Consider the following 25,559-nt stretch of genomic DNA (forward strand, 5'->3'; position numbering starts at 1 on the left):
ACTTGAAGCAATTGTACAATTTTCAATTAAATTGTAAATATTTTAAAACGAAAATTTTTGGTTACATCTTTAAAATCCCTAAATAGAAATGGGTGTAAAAAGATTTAATAAGAAACTTGTCAGTATTTTATATACTATGAAATATTTAAATATATTATATAATAATCTTTACTCATAGATAAATATAACTACACTCAATTATAAAGCTACTATATAAATAAAATTAAATTACAAATTTTTGTTATACCATAGGGATATTATGGATATACGATAGTTGCTTCTTTGTAGATGGCACTATACGCTTCCGTAACTGTCCTTTTGCTGGCGGTACGATAATCAAGCAAAATGGTATGTATTTTGTATCTTAAAACTCTTGATTAATCGTTGGATAAAACATGCTCTAATCATCTGAAACTTTATGAAAAATATATTCATATTTGTAGATTATAAATATAATTTGCAAATAATGTTTTTATCAGCATCTGAAATTTATATTATTCTGACATGAATCCTCTAACCAAGGGTAAACATGGTGTTAGCGTGTCAGAACAATTATAAATAAAAGTATGCTTCAGATTATATGAATTAAATTATTGGATAAACAATTTTCAATGAATATAAGATATTGTTATGTAAAACAATCTAGTTGTAATAAAAACACATTAAACAAAACATAACCTTTAAGTTTTGTTATCGTTTTTCTTTACAGACGGAGGGTATAGTTACAATTAGAACTAGAAAGTTTATGAGCAACCGGCTATTATGCCGCAAACAAATGGTAAGCATTTTTATAAATTTTTAATGTTTAAATTTAATTTATATATTATTGCCACATTGTTATAGGTTGTGGATGTTTTTCATCCAGGCCACCCGTCAGTTCGCAAAACAGAAATCCGTGAGAAGCTAGCTAAAATGTACAAAGTTACACCAGATGTAGTATTTGTATTTGGCTTCCTAACCAACTTTGGTGGTGGCAAATCGACTGGATTTGCATTGATCTATGACACATTGGAGTATGCAAAGAAATTTGAACCGAAGTACAGGTTAGCAAGGCATGGACTCTTTGAGAAACAGAAACAAACAAGGAAACAGCGTAAAGAACGTAAGAACAGAATGAAGAAAGTTAGAGGTACTAAGAAGAGTAAAGTTGGAGCTGCATCGAAAAAGGTATGATAATACTGTTTTTGACTTTGCATCTATTGTTAACTACATATACTGTCAATTAATCCTTATGTAGGCAACCAAATTGTTCATGGTTGTTGAACAATCGTAGTACCCCAATTATTATATTCCGACAGATTAGATAAATATAAATAATTTTACTTTCATACTTTACCGAAACTCTTAGTTTTTCCTTCCTATAATATAACAGGTGCTGTTATAGACAAGAAGATAAAAAATTGTGAAAAGAAATATAGAAATGAGTACTAGGGTACCTGGTTGTCCACATAAGGGTTATATATGAAAGCTTTAAATTTAAATCTTCAAAACAATTTTTTATTTAATGCTTTTGTTTTATTATATATTGTTTTTGTTAGAATTATAATTGGTGAATGTCTTTTTTTCATATTTCTTTCAAATTTCATATTACCATTGTTAAGGAAATCAGTGAATATTTGACTGGTAAATGTTCATTGTTGCATGACTAAGGATAAAGATTCATTATTTATTCATAAATTAATATCATGAATAAATTATTTCTTATGGAATAACAACATTTAAGAAAAAATATTCATTTAAAACTTTTGTGACCAATATATATCATGCCCATTAATAAACTAGTGGCCAATGATATTGTATTAGTGCTTGATGTCCGTTTGAAGTTATACCTCATTAATAGAACAATGTTCAAACAAATTTATTCTTATTCCTTTATTTGTTTTAATTCATTTTACACTTTTTGGTCATAAAAGTTGTTAATCACCATGTTCCAAATTTATAGCGTTAATTAACTAAAAAATTCCATTTATTGTTTATCAGCTGTGTATTAGTGCATTTAATTTTTTTAAATATTTTTTTATCATATTTTATGTACAAAATTTTTAAAACTCATTCTAGTATATTTTATAATAGTATATCCTTGCATATAATAGTATGTATATCCTTTCCTATGGAGTTTCACATAAACCATTAAATTATTATTTTAAGATTATCTGTTTACTACTGCTATAAGGTTAAACTAAACGACATAGAAAGGATTATACATATTGAAGTTAAATATTAAGATACATTGAGTGTTATTATCTTTTTCAATATTTATTTATTTTTAATCTATAAGCAATGAATATAATTATGATAATAAAAATAAGAAAAATTAATTATGTTAATGTTCTTGTAAATTTCAAAATGCTTTATATACATAATGACTGGCTATGTGTATGATTAATTTATTACATTTGCGTAACAAAGACAGATAATATATATATATTTCTTTCCATATGCATGCTTTATGGTGGAATACGCTTTTTATTCTAGGGAAGGAAGTAGACAAATGCTCATCATTTGTACTACAAGCTTCAAGAGGGAACTTTATTATGATGCTCATACATGGTCAGCATGCAAACTTCTAAGTTTCTTTTACCCGTTTTCTGTAATTTTGCCTATTTTTCCCCTCTTTCCTAATTTTGACTGTACACATGTTGTAGTGTGCTCTTTGTGTACTATAAATAATTTAACTATCTTTCAATAACATATAATAGTTTATTTATTATAGTAACTGCTTAAGCTGTGTAATTGTTTTCTACTACACATCTGCATACATGCAATGCTCTATTGTAGATTTTAATAATACCTATATTAAAATGCTGTGATTCTTCATTATATAAATATCCATACAGACTACACAAAACTCTTTTCAATAATTAATCAACATTTACTTAAGTTTTTAACTAACACTAGATAATGCGTTTCAGTTAGATCCCAAATCTTTGAATTCCACCTAACATATTTTTAGCTCTGCCAAATATTTCACTTAAGAAGTATATGAAGTATGAAGTATGTAATTTCATTCAGTGTCATGCTTTCTTTGTTCTCTGTTCCATGTATATTGTAGGCATAAAAAATTGTGCATGTTGGGTGCAACATTGGTTAGTAGTAAGAATTGATTATTTTACTGACTGTTTTTTCTCTTCTTTTCTATTACAGTAAAACCACAAGATATCATGAAGACCAAGATTTATTCAATATGGACGTAAAAATTATTATAATAATTTATTACAACAGAATGATGATTATGATAAGTTTTACGGAATAAATGTGTACTTTTCTTGATGAAAACAATGCAATCCTGTATTCTTTTATACCTGATACTGTCATAAATTTGTAAACATATATTATATACCCTAATAATGAAAATATTTTATTCTTATGCAAAAAGCATGTTTTGAAGAGAAACGGAAGATTTCAATAAACACACAAGGTAAAGAAACTACAGAAGTATAAAAGTTTTGAAAATACTACATTATTATCCCATTAAGACTTCCACGGATCCTCTACGAAGTAGATCATTATTTGTTTCGTTATCTGCTATTCGTTGTTCTGTCCTCGATGAAGGATTCTCGGATGTATCGATTTGTATGTTACTTTGCGTTGTTACGTGTGTGTCGGCTTGCTGTGTCATTAATTGCGTCATAACATCTACCGTCGTGAATGCAGTCGTAGTCGACATGACTGATAAAGAATCCATAGCTTCTAGTTCAGTCGTATCATCCGAGGTCTCTTCAGTTTTTACTCCAATTGGATCTGTTGGTTGACTTCGGTGTTGAAAGTCCAAATCATCTGCGTTATTTTTTTTAAAACCATTGTCATTTTTAAGCTCTTTCCGAATGAAGTACCAGTTGCCAACGCGGAATCCCCAATCTCGATCAGGGTCAAATGTTACGGTAGCTATTTTATAAAGAATGTTATTTAATAGGTTTATCATAGAATTTTATCAAATTGTTAGCAATTAATCATATATTTATAATCAATCTTATAATATAGAGTGAGTCATAAAATTATTGACATAGTTGAGAAATGATAAAAATGTATGAAATAATACGACAGTAAAGGACTTTTGAACATATTTTTATTGAGAAATATATAATGTACACTGTCAGGTAACAAAATCATAAAAGAAACTTGAACAATTGTGATTTGCATTACACAAAAGGAAATTGTAATAATTATTTACATGTTTTCACATTACAAAATTGTGTGCACACTATGAATTTTGTATAACAAAAGTCAAATATTCAGTATACTTTAGTAAAGTATTCGGTATCGAATTTCGTACAATGTATATTTTCCGTACAACGTACATAATCAGCGATAAAAGGTAGTTTGCTATTATGGCAAGGAAAAATAAAGAGACAAGTTGAGACACTTGAAACCTGATTCGTTTTCACTGAAAAGATGGAAAAGCTTACAGAGAGATCAGTAGCATTGTTCGTAAAAGTTATACAACAATATGAAATATTACTAAGATACGAACAGGAAGGACAAATAGAAAGTAAAACAAGTAAAGGTAGGAATAAATCACCAGATAGATTCATCGGAAGACTGTTTTGTCGTTATAAAAGTTAAAGAAAATCCTTGAATAAATGCACTTTAGAAATTTTATCCGAAAGATGTTTCTAATAAAACAGATTGAAGAGTATTACGAAATAATCTGTGTAACAATCGCGTTGCTAGAAGAAAACTCTACTTAATTGCAACTAATACAATAAAACGAACGGAATTCGTGAAAGAAATTCATTTCCAAGTATCCAGAATTTCGACATCATATTTTGTGACGAAAGCAAATTGAACATTTGGGGTCCCGATGATCACCAAAAAGTTTGGAGAATAAACGAGGAGTTGAATCACAGAAATCGGTGCAGTACAGTTAAGCACGGAAGCGGCGGTTATGGTTTGGAGGGTGTATTGGTTATCGAAGTGTAGGTAAATTACATTTTATTGCAGCAGTGATGGATAAAATGATGTATTTACATAATTTACAAAAAAAAAGTGCTGATGTGATGGGGATCCTAGTATACTTATAAATTTTATTAAGACAACGATCTACAGCTCAAATCAGGAATAGTGCAGGAGCGGTTAGTGTACAACTATCTGAAAGTAATAAGTATTCTTGCTCGATCACCAGACTTAAACCCGACGGAGATGATATGAAATACGCGTGATGTTGAAATACGCCAGCATTCAATCACAAATAAACCTGATTTGCAAAATAGATTAAACGAAGAACAGCAAAACATTGAAGGTGATTATTTAAAAACAGTAGTAGAATTGATGCCAAAAAATCTCGCCGAAGTTATGAGATAAGAAGGTTTTCCTACCAAATATTAACCTCGTTAAAGCAGTAACTTTTATAAAATATGTTAATCAGATAGAATTGAATTATTGTAACTCGTTTTTTCGTAACTTGCGAATCGCAATTTTTTAAGTTTCCTTTTTCGTCACTTTAGGGTTTAAACTATGTGTTTCTAAATTAAAAAATATTAAAAAGTCCTTTATTATCTTATTATTTCATACATTATGGTCATTGTTAATACAGATAAATCGTGTATAGTACTGTACATCTACAATATAGTTAGGAAATTTGTGTTTTATTTTTACAATGCGCATCCTTTCATTAAAAGCAATTAAAGTCCAAAACGAAACGTTTTCTTGAGCAAGCTAAAGCAGGTAAGTCTAATTGACTGAACTTTGAAAGAAAGTAAATCATATGAAATTTAGATTCTGCAGAAGAAAATTTATTAAAATGTTTAAAACATTGTGCAGGAGAAAAAATACTGTAGTTAGAATGAAACAAAAAACAATGATCGTATATGAACTAATTTTACGGGCATCTATCTCGTTATATGAAATTTGTCTATATGCCTGAAGAAGTTTAATAAAAAGAGGTGTTTAAATCTGAACACAGTATGCTATTCGATAGGGAGATTGTATTTAACCTTAAAAATCAATATTTGTTACTTACACAAGTCCACTCTAAGCCATTCCCGATCCTGTAATTTTCGTTTTAATTGAAGCTCATCCAAGTCCAATATATCTGTTGACAAAGCGGGAGGAGCCACGGTGGTTATTTCTCCAAATAATTTTGTGTAAAATTGATTCTTCAACTGTCCAAACCAGTCCTTTATTCTGTGAAAGAACTCATCACTTCGAATGTTTGCTTGTAATCTACTATTTTCTGCAAAAAAATTATATACTTTATATAATTCCATTTATTTAGTTTTTTGGAAAATTTGTACAAAATTTATTATAACAAAATGTTAATCCTATGCAAAGTTGACTTTGGCCAAACATAAACAAAATCCTCTTAGTAGAAGTAGACTACTGTAAGGAAAGAAATAATTAGTTTAAAGACACTTGTAAGAATAAAAGACAAGGAAAAGTTTATAATTTAACGTAGAATACTATACTAAAAGTAAAAAAATTTAAATACAAATATCACCATAGTGGATTTTTCGTCAATTTATACATTAACGCACTTCCCGATACCACTGAAATGTTCAAACGTTGTATATTTAAAGATTTAATCATCAGAAATGTATCATTTATCAATTTTACCACATAATAATTAGTTTCAGAAAAGGGGAAGCACTTTTATACAAATCGCAAGAAATGTATATTTTTAATTATTACGCCTATTTTACAATCGGCCTCGTTTCTTGTTATTAAACGTTTATACTTTAAATCAGAAATTTTTAACAAAAAACGAAATTTAACACCTCCGTTACGAAGTCCTACTGATGCGGACTGCTGACACCTAACCAGTAGTAGAAAAGTAATGAAAACCTGCATTTTTCCACTGTTACACTGTTTTGCGTGAAGAAATATTCGTCTTTATATATATACTGCCGGAAACGAATGCTCATTAGAACAACAATTTTATCGAAAATCAAGCACAAACTGAGTACAATACTTCTATTCAGCAGGTATGACCTTGTTTGTTCCAATTCTGACGACACGTTTATTATATGGGTAAATGGATATGATGACGAATTCGTAACAGACATTTGTTGAGTACAAATTTGGAATGTAATATTGTCTTTAAGGGAGATATTTCATGAGTTGCTGACTTCAAACTTGGTCAGAGTTGATTAATCAGTAGTACGACGGAAATCACATTAAATAGATGGATATAAGTGAGAATTTCAATAGTGAATGTGTTCAGTTTCGGGGTCTGCTAAGTGGATCGACTTTGACCTATGTGTTATGAACCTTGGCCTGACTATTTAGCTTAAAGACACACATGAGCTAACATTTGTTTACATTACTAGTTCAAAAACAATCGGTATGTCTCAAAAAAGTACATTCGCAAAGAAGGATAAAGGTCTAACGGTTAACCTAACCCAGATTCTAACTGAACTCTGGTCTATGTGTTATTCGCAGCATTCACTTTTCGAGTGCTAATAGACTGAAAATTCCAATACTAAATACATAATTACGATTTCTAAATGTGTATTGTTTTAGATGATTATGCTTATATGCGTCTTGAAGCAGGCATTAATAATCAGATATACACAAGGTGTCTGAACTAACTTGATGACCCCGAAAAATGACTTAATAGTACACTTTATGAAAATTTTGAGACGTGGAACTTAAATGGCATCAAGAGGCACGTCTAATAAGGTCGTGCTTTTTATGGATGAAAGCATTTCAGAGATTTCAATGTCATCTTGCTTGTTTTTAACAGAACGACCTATTTTTTGTACCATAGATCGATAGAGTATCAAATTCTGGGTAAAAATGTGTTGACCTTCATATGTTCTAAACCTAATAGTTAATTAGATATTTACAAAATAATCACTGTATTTCAATCGCTGTATTGAAGTTGAGGGTCATCTCAGTAGAGCACCTACCTATAGCTTGCAGATAGTAAGTACGTATTAAAACTTATTTTGTAAATTTCTCGTTAACTATTAGGTTTAAGACATATGAAGGTCAACACATTTTTACTCAGAATTTGATATTCTATCGATCTATGGTACAAAAAATAGATCATTCCGTTAAAAAAAATCAAGATAGCCCTGAAATCTCTGAAATGCCTCCACCCATAAAAAAGCACGTACCCTATAAAATATGCCCCTTGATGGCATTTAAGTTTCACACATCAAAATTTTCATAAAGTATACCGTCGTTAAGTCATTCGAGGTGATCAAGTTAGCTGAGACACCCTGTATAGGCACACTTCTGTTTGGTTTCTTGACTGCGATAAATACATTGTAGTTATCAACCTATTATGTTAATAGAAAATTCTAAATTGATTTAATAAACGCAATTTATTGCAGTCTACATAACAATCTTTATTAATGACTGTGCTAGGTTAATCAAACTCGAATTATTACTCTGCTATTCGCACGTAGTATTCATCCGTGGTTGAACATGCTTGCCTATTAAATATCGAAGATCGTAATATAACACGTTGTTTATGCACATGGACTAACAAAAGAACTTAACAATTTGCTATTTTATATTTATTACAAGAAAGCATTGGTATTATAGTAACAGATTATGGTTCTTGCTGTAGATTCTCGTAGTGTGACTACTTGTAGACGTACGCATGTTTCGACTCGACCTAAATTACACTTAAGACTGAATCACTAAATTTTATAATACATAAATAAGCCATCGTATTTTTTATTCCATTACTTGATCCAGACTATTAGACAGTGCGTACAAATATTTAGCTACAATACTGGTTACAATGTGTATATATAATATAGGCGGCTAGGTTATGTCTTACTATATATATTGCAAACTAAGCCATTTCCAACATTCTCCTTCATCAGCTGAATCATTTGTGGGTATCCTTCCAACAGAAATACTGGTGTATGTTTATGTTAGAATATTTTACATTACGATTATAGTTTAATGGATAGTCTATTTCGAGAATCTTCTAATGGATTATAAATAATTTATTGAAATAATTATCATTTGAGCATCATTCTTGGTAGTATTGAACAAGCTGACAACTAGCTGGCTCAGACGCAGCGTTGAAACTGCTTGGAGCAGGCGGATTACTAACTTGAGCCACATGTAGGAGTCGAGTCGTCCGAAGCGACACGTTCAGAAATATCTCTTCGAAATTTCAATTACTGAAGATTTCGGGCTTTCTTTTAATTCGAAACAAGTCTCTACGTGCTTATTACTCAAATAAAGGTTACGGTATCTTAAAATACGTGTAGTTGTGCACGTATTTCTGAAATGTCAGCGCACCTAAGAACAAATGCTGACTGTCTTGGAATGTAGTAGATTCATCGATTTCACGGACACAACTAACGTAAGTATACAATTTATATAACAGTAATATACGAGACATTTAAAAGTTAGGACTAGGTAGGTTTACACGTTTCTATAAAAACTTTTGTATTGCTGAGAGGTTAGAAATCTACTTTCATGAGATACTTGTGCCATCAAATGTAACCTATCCTTAATGCTGAACAAAGAAATATGGAAAGATGCATATATAAAGTAGCCGCATTAAACGGTATTGCTTGTTCACACATTTAATATCATCGAAATATGTTCTAGCAATTTTATTGATGCGGCAAGACTTGTTGTTGAGTATGTTTGGCTCGGTTTCGTGTAAATGAATTGTAAACATCTTTCGACATGCACTCGTCCCAATTATATTTTACTGTAACTGGTTGTATGATACTAAGTAGGGTTGAACTGTTGTTTATAAGACATCGTGATAACATTTTTATCTAAATATCATGTAACTTGAGAATGTTTTTGTTTGCATTTACGCAGAACACCAAAGACTTGATACCCTAAAAACTTCAAAGATGCAGCTATGTTGAAAGAATTGTATGGACGTAAACCATTTTAATTATAATTCTATGTTTATATATTAGCAATAAATTTGCTGACTCTAATAACGATTAGCAACGAATTGTTATTTCTAATTAACCAGCTTATTTATACCTAAATATCGTGTTAAAATCTACATGTGGAACTGCCCACTGTAGCGGTATGGCTGCTAAACTTACGTAAAACTGACTTATATAAAGTTAAATAATGTCATAACTAGGTCAAGATGTTACTGTAGAAATATTTATCCTGAAGTAAAACTCTCTTCTGTTTAATTGAAAAATTATTTCGCAGTTAGAGACAACTACATGTGTACGTCATCCGTTTAGCAAAGACATTCAGATGTATCGTCTATTCATTAACACAGTTTCAAACTTGTTTTATCATAAATTAAAGTATTACGTTAAAAAACACAAGCAGTTCTTCCAGTTGATTGTTCTGTTTTAATTAATTAGTAGTTACAGAACATCTCGAACTGTGGGTTATCTACCCAATACTAAATACGTCTCAGAGTACGTCTACTACCGTTTTGAGTATACATTATATTGTAAAGTTGACGTATATTACATTTAATAGCATAAAAGTAACGTTTGGGAGTCGTAACATATAAACAGTTTGAAAAATATTTATATTTCATTATTACTTTCCCAAGAAAAGATTGACGATCGCCCTGATGCAAAACTAACCTCAAACAAGTAGTACATGTTGGAACGATTCTTACAAGCTTTAAACAGATATAATTAAGTAGACATTATTTATAGGTTGAAGTAAGAATAGTTGTAACTACCATTTGAATAAACAGAATAGTCTACATAAATATTATTATCTTCTTTATATGAAATAACACATTATATGTAAAATACAACGAATTATTTAACAAGTACTTTTGGACATTTAATGTATTCATTCGAGAAAGACTTTAGTTTGTAAAATTATTCCTCTAAGAGGTTTTGAATTAGCTGGAAAGATGTGTTCTGACGTTTTAAACATGTGTACAGTAGTAAGTTGTTTAAATAACTTCAATTATTACATCAGTTGCAATGCTCAAACAAGTTGGTAATAATATTCATAAATAGTGCATGTTGGACGTAAATCGAATTCAGAACTAAATAATTGAAATTTATAAAATAACTTGGGCTAAATTAACATGGAACAAGTAGATGCCACAAGCAACTTCAACTGCCTAAGGGAAAGTAGTTGAGGGGAGAGGGAACAGGATCATCAAAATAGTGGAAAGGGAAGCAAAATGTTCATATAGCTCACGGAGGTTGCATACCGCTATGTTCAGGACGTACTGATTCGGAACTTGTATTTAGGTTTTTGTCTTCTGTATCTTCAATTAAAATGTCCGGGAATGCATCTATGATTGAACAATGTCTGGAGTATAATAAAGATAAACAAATGGAACTGCATATACAGATGCCATATCCTGCCAGCATATGCATACCTAAACTAGAACCGTGTTATAGTAGTTCATCTGACTCAAATGAGTGTACATCGTACATTGTAAGTATAACTTTTAAATCATTTAATTGTTTAGTTATTTTTATTTTGTTTTTTACATTTAGTGTTTGGTACTTAACTGTCAGTTCGCAATATTAAATGTTTTATTATTAGTTTAAAATATGACTTTTCTTTAAACATAATAATGGTACTGTATAGGTTTATTTTGACACAATAATATCAAGATATTTGTTTTGTATTTATTTACGTTACCTTTATGAAAATTGGAGGGAAAAGCCATTTGCTTCCCACCTGTCATTTAGCGGGAATTTTAAATTCTCATACTCTTTCGAATCCTTAATAATAATTCAAGTTCGAGTTTTACTTTGATTTATTTTACGAAATACGATATTTTTAAATAAATTATTAATAAATTCTGTTCGAGTTTTTATTTTGTAATTTGAGTTTGATATTTTTGTAATCATATATTATGTTTGAGAAATCCTCATTTTTTATTATTAGTAATATATCACATCATATTTATGAAATTGCAGTTAATATACATATGTACTGTATATACAATAAATAGACATTAAGTGTGCAAAAGTGCATTCAACAAATAAAAGTACATAATAAACTATTGGAAGCTGTTTAAAAAGATAGTTGATGATGAAAAGGAATGTATATAATTAGTGTCGAAAACAACTATACAAAAACTTAATAATTTGAGAAATCGTTTAAAATATTTTATATGCATATATGATACAATACGAGATAATGGCAGTAGTAATTACTTAATTTTAAGGCAAATAAGTACAAATAATATTTCAAGTACTGTACCAAATAAATGATTGCAATAAAATACAAAAACGTTACTCTATGAATTTTATTTGAGCATAAAGTTTGTTAGCTAATGTGTAATATGTGTGTACAAATATATTTTTTTTCAATTTTAGGATGATTTAATTACATCACCAATTCCTTTTACTACACCTTACAAAGTTAAGGATCCTATTGTTCTGCTTGAGAAATGTGATAAAATATGGGAAACATTAAAGGTAATAAAGAATGTAGAAAATAACAAGAGTACTAATACATTAAATTCATTATCACCAAAGAAAAAAGATACAGAGTCATATATTAAATACCAACCAGTATTAGGTAATAACAATTCTGCATTACCAAATTTTAAATTATCTGTAAAAAGTACTCAAAAACTATTTTCTTGTGCAACGTGTGGGAAATTATATTTGGAAAAGCGAAGTTTGCGACATCATTCAGCAAAAGTACATGGTATTTACATACCCTTAGATAGGCCTAGGAAAACCATTAAACATCAAAATGATAGTAATAATGAAAGAGACTCTAATGTTGTTAACACAGAACAAAGCAATCAAAATAAATTGAATTTGAAAAGAAGCCCAATTAAACAACATATAGATACCCTATTGCAGTCTGTTACATCACATGTAACTGAGTCTGATACTGAGTCTGTTTCAAATATTCGATCCCAAAGTCGAAAGAAAAGTGTTTCAATACACACTAGTAACACTTTTAATGGTAGTAAAAGTGTACGAAAGGAAGGAAAAAATGAATTTATATATAAAGACTTACATAAAAATGGAACACCAATAGTGTTAACTCGTGATTCATCTTCGCAGCAGCAGTGTATACTGTGTAAACAATTTGTAGAAGATGTGAAAACACATGTAATTGATTATCATAAAATTGAGTGTTCTAATTCTATGTTGAAAGAATTTGAGAAGACATCTGCTGTGCCCAAGGTCAAAGAAATAAAAAAAATGACCATGAGTAAAGAATCTTTGAGAAATGATGTACTTAATACTGATAAACAATCTCCATATTTCCAAAGAAATAAAAAACGCAAATTAAATATATCACAAGCAGGTAATGAAAAGAGGTATAAAGTTAATAGTAATACTTACCAAGTAAAAAGTTCGCTGCAAAATTATAAACAGCAATGTGATATTTGTTTTGGACTTTATACACCAAACAATGTTAAAAAACATATGAATAGTCATCGTATTCGTGGAGAAACAAAAGAAAATTTTCACTTGATTAATTGCAATTACTTAAATTCTCCATTATTTGAGAAACAAAATATAAATGAAAATTCAAATAATGTATCTCTTAAAAATACAAAAGGTTACAGGAACATTAACAAGGATAATTCAACTAATTTATTTACGAATGGTGAAATAGAAGAACAAGTGTTTCAAAATCAATGTAAGAGTAGCAGAGACCATTGTATAAGAAACAATGGCAAACGTAATAGTATTTGTTCTTGTGGTAGAACATTTCGTAATCCTCATACATTGTATTTACATAAGGGGAAGTGCAGGTTACAAAATAGTGAAACAGCACAAGAGTCAGACACAGTTCTAAGTGCGAAGGGAAACAACTCTGATAGAGATTCTGGACTTGGAATTAATATAACAATAAAGAAAAAAAATGATTCTTATGAGATTGTTGGTAGAGACGCAGACAATGAAAAGATATTACAGAATTCAACGTGTTTAAGAAATACAGAATTCTTATCAAATTTCTCTGAAGATAGTACTGAAGCAGATCCACAGGACTGGCAGTATGAAATGGAATCATCTAAATATAGTGGAAATCATAGTTTTTTAAAAATTCAATGTATTGATGAAGATATTGATATTGATATTGAAGAAAACTCACAAAGTGGTTCTGATTTAAGCAGTATGAATAATAATCTTATTGCAAATGAAGTAACGAATGATTCTAATGTAGAACAACAGAAGCAAGAAACAAAAACTCAAGAAAATATGTCTGGTAGAATAATGTCTGATGTAAACAATTCATGCAAGAAGGTTTTTAGGACAGAAAAACACGAAAAATGTAATAACGTTAAGTCAAATATAGTTAATAAAAGTAATATTTGCGTTTGTGGTACTCTGTTTGACACTAGAAAGGCTCTTAATTTTCATATTACAAAACAACATCCATGTTCTCAATTAATGTGTGGATATTGTAAAAAATCTGTTACTGATATCGATACATGGAAAAAACATCAGTGTACTGTTTCAAAAGCTAAGACCTTTGTTGATATACTTTTAGAAATAGCTTGTCCTTATTGTAATACTCTATCAAACTCTTATGTAACATTTGACAACCATATTAGTCTTAAACATTCTGATTCCTTAGTGCCATTTCAGTGTTATCAATGTGATAAACGCTTTTGTAATACTACAGCTCGAAGAATACATATCAAGGATGAACATTTCTTACCTATTTGTGCTATATGCGAAATGAAGTGTCCTGATAATGTGAAGGCTAGACATGAAGGATACCATTATGGACTTGGATTCCCTTGTCACATATGTAAAAAAACATATTCCACGAAAACCAGTTTATCAAAGCATTTGGTACAACTTCACCCCAAACGTTTAATAGATGTAATATGCGATCATTGTCAATTACCCTTTATTAGTTCAAAAGCTCTTATGAAACATTTGAATATTGGAACATGTGTAACAAGTAAACCACAGATATGAAGTGTTCAGTTTAAGAAGCAGTATGTACATAACAAAATGGGTTACAACAAGATTTAAACCTTTTAAGTTTGGTGATATAAATGTTTTATCTTTTTCATCAGACAGACAGGAGACACTTTGAATGTGTACATTCTCATTTATTGTTAGTATGAATACAGTTTATATAACAATATATTTCTTGTACTAAATGTAAAAGGGACTGTTACTATTATCAAGTGCATAAAATAATACAATTACAAGTGAACTGAATACGTAAATATGTACATAAAAATATAAGTATTAGCATTATGAGACAAATATAAAAGAATATATGATAAACTCATAATATTATACAAACATCTACTTATTTTTTATGGCATATACAGCAGAGTGTAATATCAGCTATGAATAAGATCTTTATTTCTGTATTACCTGTTAAGACCACACATTATTATCTTATTTTATATTACATTTATAAAAGTTAATATTTTTTCCATTAAGAAGTAAATGTTTGAGTTGTGTACATATAATATTGTATTATTATTATTTTTATTGTTCAATTAAATAACTAAACCAAAGGATGATATATATGTATGATATATTAGTGATATAAATTAATATTTTTAGTAAGAAATAGTTCAATTGAAAAATCATTAATTATGTTAATAGTAAAATAATAATCATTTTTTAATATTCGGTCTTATGAATAAGTATACGAAATAGTTAGTTATATTCATTTCAATGACACCAAGTTCATAAACATTGAACCCTAAATACATAATACGATGTAATAATTTTAAAAAGATGAACATCACATTCGTACATCAAATGTGTTATTGTAGTGATATTACTACTTTTGTTTTAGTAAACACCACAATTGTTTAATACATGACTTACGTGAATTAGAATATCATAACGTAATAAACAATGTTAAGAATAAATGTGTAATTATTCTATTGACAAAATTAATGTATATTTGAGTTATTTTGTTATCAATGATTTTATGACTAATGAATATTTTCTATAGTATAAAACTATAATTATTGTAATTCCCTGTTAAGTAAAACACGTTGTTTGGCATATAAACGTAACTTTTTATTACATTTGAATAATAATTTTTTTTAATATAAGTAGGTATAGTAGAAATAAATAATTGGTGTGCTTCAAAATAATGAACTATTCTCATCAAAATATTGTCATCCTAAAATTTTTTTTATTATTTTATTGTTATATATTAAAAATATAAAAAATATAGTACTTGAATGTAAATAATAGTTTATGTTATTGTATGTATACTTATGTAACAGTACATGCATACTTTATTGATTTCACAGATAGCATATATTTCTTTAGTTTACCTTATACATACTTGTATACAAAATGCGTTTTTAATAGCAATCTTCCGCATTGATGTTACAAATATAGAAATAATATTGTAAGGAATAAAAATGCATCTATTTGTGTTTCTATGTTAAACTTTTATACAAATAATTGTAAATTACAATATTGTACTAAAAGATTGATGTTTATTTTTTAAATTGTTTCCTTTTGCAAAATGTGTTTGAAATAAGAGTGATAATGAAGAAATGGATGAAATCTTTAAGAAATAAATATAGTATTTGAAGTATTAAACATCGTATAAAATTGAAAGTCAGCAGTTATATTAGGAAATAAGGGATATAATTTATTAAAGTATGTTAGTTTTTACCATACACATAAAAATGTAAAAAGGAATTACTCGTGACTTTAATATGTAGACATTTACATTACAATAGTTTATAACGAATATTATATGTAATAAATGAGCTTAGTTTATTGTTTCAAGAAATATTTGTTTTGTCGATGCTGTTCTATTGACAAAAGATCAAGTTTCTGTTGTATTCTGTGAGGAGGCATTGGGTGGCATAGTGGCGGTAATCGGGAAGGCTCAATTGAAAAGAGGGGATAGCCGGTACATTTAGAACGTGATCACCAGGCGTCGCTTGAAGCGTACTCGTCGCCATCGAAGTTATAAAACCGATCAAAGCCGTGCGGAGTTTCTAGGAGGGCGGTCGCGTTAAGCTCGGACCTTTTTTAGACAGACGAAATCTTTTGGAATAACACATATATATACATATATACATATATGTGCATAGTTCGGTTCGTGTAAGAGGAAACGTACAAAAAATGACGGAACGTCGTGTGATTTGACAGTGAAGAAACATTTAATGGGAAAAGTGCCTCGGTATCCTGTGGTTGGTATTCGGGAATTCTAAATATCGTCATAACACCCTGTAGTTCTCTGGTTAGTCGCGTCATTTTTCGGTGCATCAGGATTCGATTACGGAGCAGTCAATCGACACGTTAACCGATTTGGGCAGATTGTGCATATCCCACTGAATAATGAAAACAGAGGCAAGCTATGTTTCGAAAACTGCTTCGAAATATTTATTATTAAATGTAATACCTGATTTTCTAGCTAGTAAAGAACTAAGAAGACCGGTATAGTTGATACACATATACACACACAATGACTCGGGCATCAGCCTGCGGCAGGAGTTCCTGTGTTAGAGAAATTTAAAGGGTTGTTGTCTATCGGTCACGTATTATCATGGTATACAACATTTTTGTCTAGCTTTCTCTGTTGTAGTTGTGTATTTTCAGCAATAGTCTCAGTAAAAGATACACCTTTTAATAAAAGAAATTTTAATTGATTTAATCTAACTAATCCTGTGTATCAAAAGATTTAAATTTCAGTTAGATTACAATTGTTCGTGTCTTTACAACTATATAGAAGCTTGTTATTTCGCCAATTCATCGCAGTATTCATTCGAAAAGGGTCGAACACGCCTTGCGTATTCGTCGCATAAGGATTCTTTCCACACCTCCGATACTCTCTCATTTTTACGAAGGGCACTCGGATTTAGTCCGCAGGCAATGCAACTTTTACTTCTCTTAACAGGAGGGGGTCGCAAAAGAATCAAAGAACGATGTATTTCTGTGAAATGACATTTAAAAGTCGTCTATTCTCATAGGCCGTATTTGTCGTTTATTTAGTTCGACCGCGGGCGTTATTATTCGCTCGAATGTACTATATTTTCAGTCTTCTTTAAGAACAATTTCGAAGGATTTACAAGTGTTCGAGTGTGCATTACTTACGTATCTCGCAAGTCGAAACGACCGTTCCGCGCGGCTTGACTACTTTTATCGCGGTGGTTCGTATACTTGAGAGGCGCGCAGTGCTCAAACGGGCACGGCCGAATCGATTTTCCCTGGTTTCACTACTGACGATACAACTACATGCATGATTCCCCGAGTCTTCTGTGGTCACCGGAAACTATTTTCCCCAGTTTCACCAAACGGTAGCGGTTTTTGTGATCTGCTCACGATTCGTGAATCAAGTCGTACTTGTTGTCCACCAGTTTCATGGCGTTCAGTAACATTAGTGGAGACCGATCTGTGGGACCGTCTAAAATTAAACCGTGCTTGAAAGCGGATGTAATTCGCAAGACAGTTAAAGCAAGGATGAAAATCCAGCATCGATTTTAGCGGCAACATGGTTCGAGTTATCCAATCGTCAATGAATGATAGTTGAATTAATTGATTAGTCGTCGATCGACATGTGCTCCGTGAAGTATAACGTGCTTGAGCTACATAGCTCGTCATATACCTACTGTTATACCACCCGTATCGCGCGTTGAGAAACCTAAAAATAGCGGCGACGAGAGAACGAAAGTAATTCTTCTAGACATTTTTAATGTAATGCACTTTGATGATGTGACAGTGGAAACTGTGAAGAGTGTCAGAGCTGTTTTTTAACTATCTCGAAGACTCTCTATGTTTACGTGAAAAGTAAAGGATTTAAATCGTTCCTGTTTTTCTTTTCGTTATATGTATGTCACGAATGTCTTGTTCGTAGGTTAATCGAGGAACTTAACATTTTCATCAGTTCTTCGTCTTCCTGTTCGATATTCTCGCCTGTCTTCTTAATATTGTGGTAACTCAATTAATGAAAATCCTCGATTAAACTATTTTATTCCAGATGAATTTGTGAAGCTTAAGGTCATGTGTCTTGATTCCAGTGACAATAGTGTAAAATTCGTTTTCACGATGAAATTCATATAACGAATGTAAATGGGGTCAGTTTCTCGTCGCAAGGGGAGGAAACTTTTTCCACGACCAAGTAGGGAGTCCCGAAGTTATCGATATTACAGATTCGATAGAGTCGACTCGATAATCCCCTAGATTGACCCGTTTCTCCTGATCGGCGATTCGTCGTCTCGTTCGAGCAGATATCCGGATTCTGGCCAGCGGACCGACATTGGTAATCAGTGAACGGAAGGAAGGCTTGAGGCGCGGAACGCGGAAGGGTGGAAAGAAGAGAGATCCGTCGCGACGGAGGGTGAGGTCGAAGTGATGACGGGCGAGGAAGGAAAGTGCGGGGGTGGAACTGGCGGCGTTGCCGGTGGTGGCAACACCAATACAAACGTCAACGACAATGCGAACAATGTTAACGCCAATGTACACGCGAATGTTAATGCCAACATAAATGTCAGCCAACAGAATGGAGGACCGGAAAAAGCGCCTGTCGTCGGAGGTACCAACGTGGAGACGTTACCTCGCACTGGTAAACAGGTGAGAGAAACTTGTTGGTATATATATGAATGATTATTAACATTAAACTGCATAATGTATAAGTGATAGTTTACAAAGCAAATAACACGAATTATCATATCGTGTTACACGATTGAAGCTGTTACATCGTTTTTATGAACTAGCGGACCGTACTGATTCGGACATTTCACTTCGTTTTTATGAATGAAAAGTATTAACGACGGTGACTATTTGCGTGTCAAATAACAGCATGTCCTCTGTTTTTTACGAGTCGCTATTTGTTTTGATAGTAAATCTACTTGAAGGATTTGTAAAGGGGATTGGTATGGACAATAAACCGAAATGAAAGTAGGGTACAATGTAAATTTACAATTTTAGAGTCAGGTTTGAAAATATAGCCCCTTAAACATTTAGATTTGTAATATAATAATGGTATAAGTATAGTTATGCTTTATTCGCATTTGTTTGTCCACCGGTGCGAAGGGGTTAAGGAGCATTATGGTCCAGTAGTAGCATTGCATCCAAAGGTTTACACAGCACAGTATGTATGTACTTATTACATGCATTAGTCACGTGTAACTTGTTTTCCTGGTCTTTTAACGGCGCATCGCCGCGGGTTCGTGTTACACAACGGGTTACTGCATTAAGGGAGATGAACAGGCGTCTTCCTTTAAGTTTATCTCGCGAAGGAAAGATTTGAAAACACGAGGTTTTGATGAAATGCCGTAATTTAATACCCATGAAAGGGAGACAGATAAGTCTAGAAGCTGTGTATCCGGTTTGCACTACTCGTCGGTGCCCGTAAGAAGCTTGTCAGTGATTATTATACCTCTGGCCAGGCGCATCTAACTGCGGCGACAATCAATGGATATAATTGTGGATGGAGTAACAGGACTCGTGTACAGGTCCTAATAGTATATTCGTCCAACCATCCGTGACAATTTGATAGTGTCACTCGTGATTCAAAGCAAACTGCCGGCTAACATGCTGCCTCTGCATTTATAATGCTCTAATTTCGTGGTAGATGATACTACTACAGCTCTCGTTTTATGCACTTCGGAAACAGATAACAAGTTTGGATTACTTTTTCACGATTTCTATAATTTCTTCGGTGACGGATGTAAATCAGTGTATAATTCCATTTCCAGTTATTTGTATCTTTATTACCTTTCTTACCGTTGCAAGTCGTGCATGTAATGTCAGGTTGTCTCAAGATTAATTATGGATCCTCGGAATCTTGTTTTTATGAGGCTGATATACGGGTTGATACATCTAACTTGACCGCTTGAAATTAATGGGATACTATACGCTACACAAGGATACATTTGAAATGAGAACTTTGTGATTTTCATGGAAGCATATGTATGTATATCACATTGATTGTATTATACATTACAGAACATGAAACCAAGTTTTTAAGTTTAAGTTAAGATTTCTTGAATGGAATGTCCTATAGGTTTTTACAAAAATTGAACAATTGATCGTTCAATAATGAATGCCTTTTTAAAATTATTTTGTTATCTTATTTAAAAAGAAATTATTTTAATATGCCCACTTGTTTTAAGCGCCACGATACTATTTCTGTGTCTATGTTATATTGGCGCTTATAAGATAATTAACTACAATATCGTTCATATTGGTAATATTTAAAATAAATGTCAAAAGTTGAAACAGTTACTTCTAGAATTAAATTATACGGAAGTCACAAAATACTCGGAAAGTAAATTATTCAAGATGCTAATCTTGCACAGTTTCTTTTGCGACCTGCATGCAATGTATATCATCAGTAAATGTATATGTACCTAGTCTGTGAATCTTGTGTATCTTTTCATTTACTTTTACATAATTCTTTTTATGGTTACTGGGATTCGTGAACGAAAGAATTCAATTTAAATTGACAATGAGCAGAACAAAATATGCAACAATCTCTTTAAACTTTTTCTTTTAACGAGTATATCCAAGATATAATTTACTTGGTAAATGCTAAATATGTTCAATGAAGACTCTATTCAGAACACTTGATCAAGTATAAATCAATCCCGTCCGACCCTAATGAACTGAAGTTACTACAAGTAGCTACTGTTATACCGTGAGGAATTTTCGAAGAATGCAGACGCGTAACAGTATAATATTTACGAACCACGTACTTGATTCTACAGTATAATGTTTTAGAACATCTATAATAATAAATATAATAAATTTATTACAAAGTTATTTCCTTATGAGGTAACTATTTTAAGTTTTAGTTAAAGCTTCAAAAAAAATTCTTGTCAAAATCTTACTTCTAAAAATAAAAATATAATTTCTATAGGTATTAAAGATATATTTTCTTCGGAATATTAAGACACAGTAAAAAATGATAATGATAAAATTTGTAAAATTGTAATCTAAATATATGAAGCATTATGACACTCTTTTTAGTAAGAAGAAGTATCCTAGTATTCACGGGGGGACTATATGTACATTATAATTTCAATTTAACAGCTCTTTATTTAACAAATTTCGGATTTAATGGACATAATTTTATGGTTAAAATCGTTCACTTTTAGATATTTATCAGTGTATGCTAATTCAGTTCAAAACTTTAGCGCCACTAGCATAATGTAAGTATAGCCGTATTAATTACTATGGTAAATCGAGGTTTTTACATTTCACAGTATTAATACCATTAACAAAATATCAATCGGTAATTGTTTAAATTAATTCTTTGAAAATTGATGTATTAGCAGCAAATGTAGACTTGTATTTATAAAAAAAAAATAACTGATAATAAATTGTAATATAAATTTTCACATTCTTGTTATTTTGTTGAAAGTATGTTTTAAATGTTTTTCAACTTATAATAAATGTTCGGTCGCTTCAATTTAAAAAACAAAATGCATTAATTGGCACTACCAAGGGGTAGTAACATGTACACGGAAGTGTAAAAAAGTTTTATTCTCATTTTATTGTGTACTGTTTAATGTATTACCGTTGTACTTCCTTATGCAGTTTATGTGACTAACAAAAATTATTAATATGATGATTAGCAAGAGGAAAAATGAGTACTGAGTTATACTATCGATGGCAGAAAAGTCGATCGTGGTCTAATTTGGTACACAATATTTGATAAAAAAAAAGTTAAAAGATACAGAGGTTGGTAAGAAGTATGTTAGACGAATAGCGGGATAAAGTTTTATTTGTTTCTAGGAATTGTATTTTGTTATTAGATTGTGTATATTGTTGTAAAATGTCACGTTTCAAAAATGTATTTTCACTTTTACCACTTAGGCTTTTAATTCACTTTTCACAGAGATACGAAAATTCGTTTACCCTCGTTGAGGAACGTTTTAAATGAAATCTACATTCGATTTTATTAAACTTTTTATTTTACTCTGTGTCGCACGCTTACATACGCCTAATGTCTTAAGGTGTATCTAGCAATGTACGATCGTCGAAATTCGAGTAAGCTTCGGCTTGTAATTCAGTTAATATTCTGTTTTTATTATGAATGGTTAGGATATACAGTTCTTTATATGTATATCATCTGTCAGTAGCATATAGCTGGTGATGAACGATGAACGATGAATAGTAGAATATTTGATAATGCAATTTAACGTAATTAAATATTAATTTTTTTACTTTTATCGGAAAATTTCGAATTACATTTTTCGTACATAAAGCTTGACAATTTCGTTATGTAAAAAATAGTTAATTTAGGCTGTTACTTTTAAAATTAATTAAACGGCATACCCGTTATTGTGTATGTTGTTTAATTTTATCATGTCAATATGTACTTTATTAGTAGAGCATGTAACTGTTTTATACTTTGAATAAATCCCAAACACATTACTAAATATTGTTATCTTATTAAATTTGTCTTTTTCTTGTGGTCTGTACGTCGTACTGACTGTTTGCTCATTAGCGATAAAGTTTAGCCTCTCTTTCTTTTAAGTTAGTGCAGTTGTATTTCGTAATATAGATTGTTATCTTTTAGGAAATGCATTGTATTTTCAATAAGGTCCTGAGTCCTGCGATATGAAGACTCTGTCTGGACGTATATCACGCTTGAAATGCACAGCGGATGTTTTATGTATTTATAGCATATGTGATTCTAATAAACACAATAAAAATGGTATTGACGTATTTTCATGATTAAAATTTCCTTATTACTTTGAATTCATTGAATATCTCTATGTGTATAAAGAAAATAAGTAACTGTTTGATAACCATTTTTGGAAATGTAGTAATAGAAATTGAAATTTACATAAACACTTGCAGTGTAGTACACTGTTAAACAAATGTCTATCGTATTACCTACTTATCCAAATTCTTCGTATCACAAAACAATTCCTGTATAGATAGCTGACACTAACTCTGATTACCGTACCGTCTGATATCACTGATTTCTTTCTACATGTGACCATTTATTTACCCAGCGTGTACACTTTCGGCTCACGTAAGATTACGTCATAGCCACATCGGTATGGACCTTGCAAAATGAAACCTCGTAAATGGGCTTTGATTCATGTCACGAGGCCATGGTTACCGTCTGAAATCATTTTGGAAGTATAATTGTATTGATATGAGCAAAAACAAAACTGGAGCAGCATGCTTTCTTTATAGTATCAGTGTGTATTAGAATCGATGTTTTTAAATTATTGGATGTAAAACGGTAATCTTGTATTTGGTTGTTTGCGATGATTTTAATAACAAGTACATTAATTATACAGAGTGTCTCATGCAACTGAAGCAAGATATTTAAATACTTTGAGACCAGGTTTCTGAATAAATAGAAGAGTATACGTGGGATTAATAAAGGAGATCATTGAAAAAGAGGTTTCATTACATTTTTGGAGAAGCATATTTTATATTTGTTTTATTAACTTTAAGACCTGGTGTACATACAAAAAAAGCTGAAAGTTAAATTAATATATTTTGTTTGTTTATAAATAAATATTTAACTATTTTAGCGCACTGTTTTATAGAACGTAAAAAGCCATTAAATTCTCATTCTAACAATTTTTTTGTACGTAGCATAGGTTTCAAAATACCTATATAGAAAAATGAAAAAAAAAAAACATTATTTTTTAAAGGATGTTTTTGCCTTAAATAACCAAAAAGTAGTAAACAAAATTGCTTGATACTTTCATTAGGGTCCTCTATCACCTTGCAAACTTTTAAAAATATTGGAATTTTCGGTTTCCTTGTAAGCGTCAAATGATGTAACCTAAAACATTGGAATATAGTACACCGTAGATGTGATAGACTAATTAGAGAAGGCTAGAATTAAATAGACAATTATACCTATCATTAAGAGTTTTATTAAAAGGTTGTTATCTTTCAATCCCTAAGAATTCACTGCTTCCACAACAAGCAGTGCTGCCACAGCACATAAACCATTGCTTGATCGTCACTTTTTTTTAACGATCTTATAATAACAATTATTTTTTTAATTTTTCAGTTCGTAAATAAGAAAAATAGGTTAGCAACCTTGATAATCACTCGTTCAACGTTTGAACAAGTCTATATGTGTAGAATATGAACCATTGAGATGCAGTCTTGAGGACTGAAAATACAATTACTCCATTACTGCATTTGTTTACTTAAGCTCGATTTTTTATTTAACGATGACTTAACGTTCCTACGAGCCCAGCAGACGATGTAAGAGCGCGGACCTTCAATTCGTCGAGTGATTTAAAACGCAGATTTCGTGTACACGTCTTGTTCGCGTGCAGATTAATGTACGCTTTCTCGCTCGCTATCGAATCTTGTAGCGCTTGACATTCAATTTGGCTTTGTCGAAGGATAAAGGGCGTAATGGCCCTGCAGCCATTAACCGTGATGAATGTAGGTAACTGATGTTGTATTTCGTGCGAGATGTATCTCGTTACTTTTGACATCCAGCATCGTGAAAGCTACAACATCGTGTTCTTTGGAAATTAATGCATCGTATCGAATCATTTCGTATCTGTTCGAATATTTAAGTGCGTGAATTCTTGATACATCTGTACGTGGTCTTTAAAAGCACAAATCCCCTCACCGAAGGTTTATATGTGTTCGTTCAGTCCATAAGTTGCTCCGTTATATTTTAAAGTCATTCTTTAATCCTTTTCTGGTTGATAGTGGGTCACGTTTGATTCGTTTTCTTATATTAAATACGCTGTAAGTGCATATATAAAATATTTAGTGATAAATTTAAATTTTTCAAACACATTCTCTTTC

At 31.1% G+C, this 25,559-nt stretch overlaps 3 protein-coding genes across 4 annotated transcripts; 2 read left to right on the forward strand and 1 right to left on the reverse strand.

Moving 5' to 3' along the window:
- Positions 1–300: 300 nt before the first annotated feature.
- Positions 301–3,279, forward strand: LOC107195148 (40S ribosomal protein S24). Of its 2 annotated transcripts, none has more exons than XM_015584934.1 (4): positions 301–348; positions 710–778; positions 844–1,167; positions 3,145–3,279. In XM_015584934.1, the coding sequence occupies exons 1-4, from the start codon at positions 346–348 to the stop codon at positions 3,145–3,147; spliced, it is 399 nt and encodes a 132-aa protein (XP_015440420.1). In that variant the 5' UTR covers positions 301–345; the 3' UTR covers positions 3,148–3,279. The 2 variants fall into 2 exon arrangements, with proteins under 2 accessions (XP_015440420.1, XP_015440419.1); XM_015584933.1 differs by lacking the exon at positions 3,145–3,279 and adding an exon at positions 2,476–2,527.
- A 184-nt stretch (positions 3,280–3,463) lies between these two features.
- On the reverse strand, positions 3,464–8,786 carry LOC107195142. Its single transcript, XM_015584926.1, has 3 exons — positions 8,732–8,786; positions 5,960–6,172; positions 3,464–3,885 (listed from the first exon to the last, which is right to left on the reverse strand). The coding sequence occupies exons 1-3, from the start codon at positions 8,784–8,786 to the stop codon at positions 3,464–3,466; spliced, it is 690 nt and encodes a 229-aa protein (XP_015440412.1).
- A 2,377-nt stretch (positions 8,787–11,163) lies between these two features.
- LOC107195143 (protein PFC0760c-like) lies at positions 11,164–14,783 on the forward strand. Its single transcript, XM_015584927.1, has 2 exons — positions 11,164–11,307; positions 12,201–14,783. Exons 1-2 carry the CDS (start codon positions 11,164–11,166, stop codon positions 14,781–14,783), a joined length of 2,727 nt encoding a protein of 908 aa, XP_015440413.1.
- Positions 14,784–25,559: the final 10,776 nt, after the last annotated feature.

The sequence above is a fragment of the Dufourea novaeangliae genome, unplaced genomic scaffold, assembly GCF_001272555.1.
Source record: "Dufourea novaeangliae isolate 0120121106 unplaced genomic scaffold, ASM127255v1 scaffold61, whole genome shotgun sequence".
NCBI classification, from domain to species: domain Eukaryota; kingdom Metazoa; phylum Arthropoda; class Insecta; order Hymenoptera; family Halictidae; genus Dufourea; species Dufourea novaeangliae.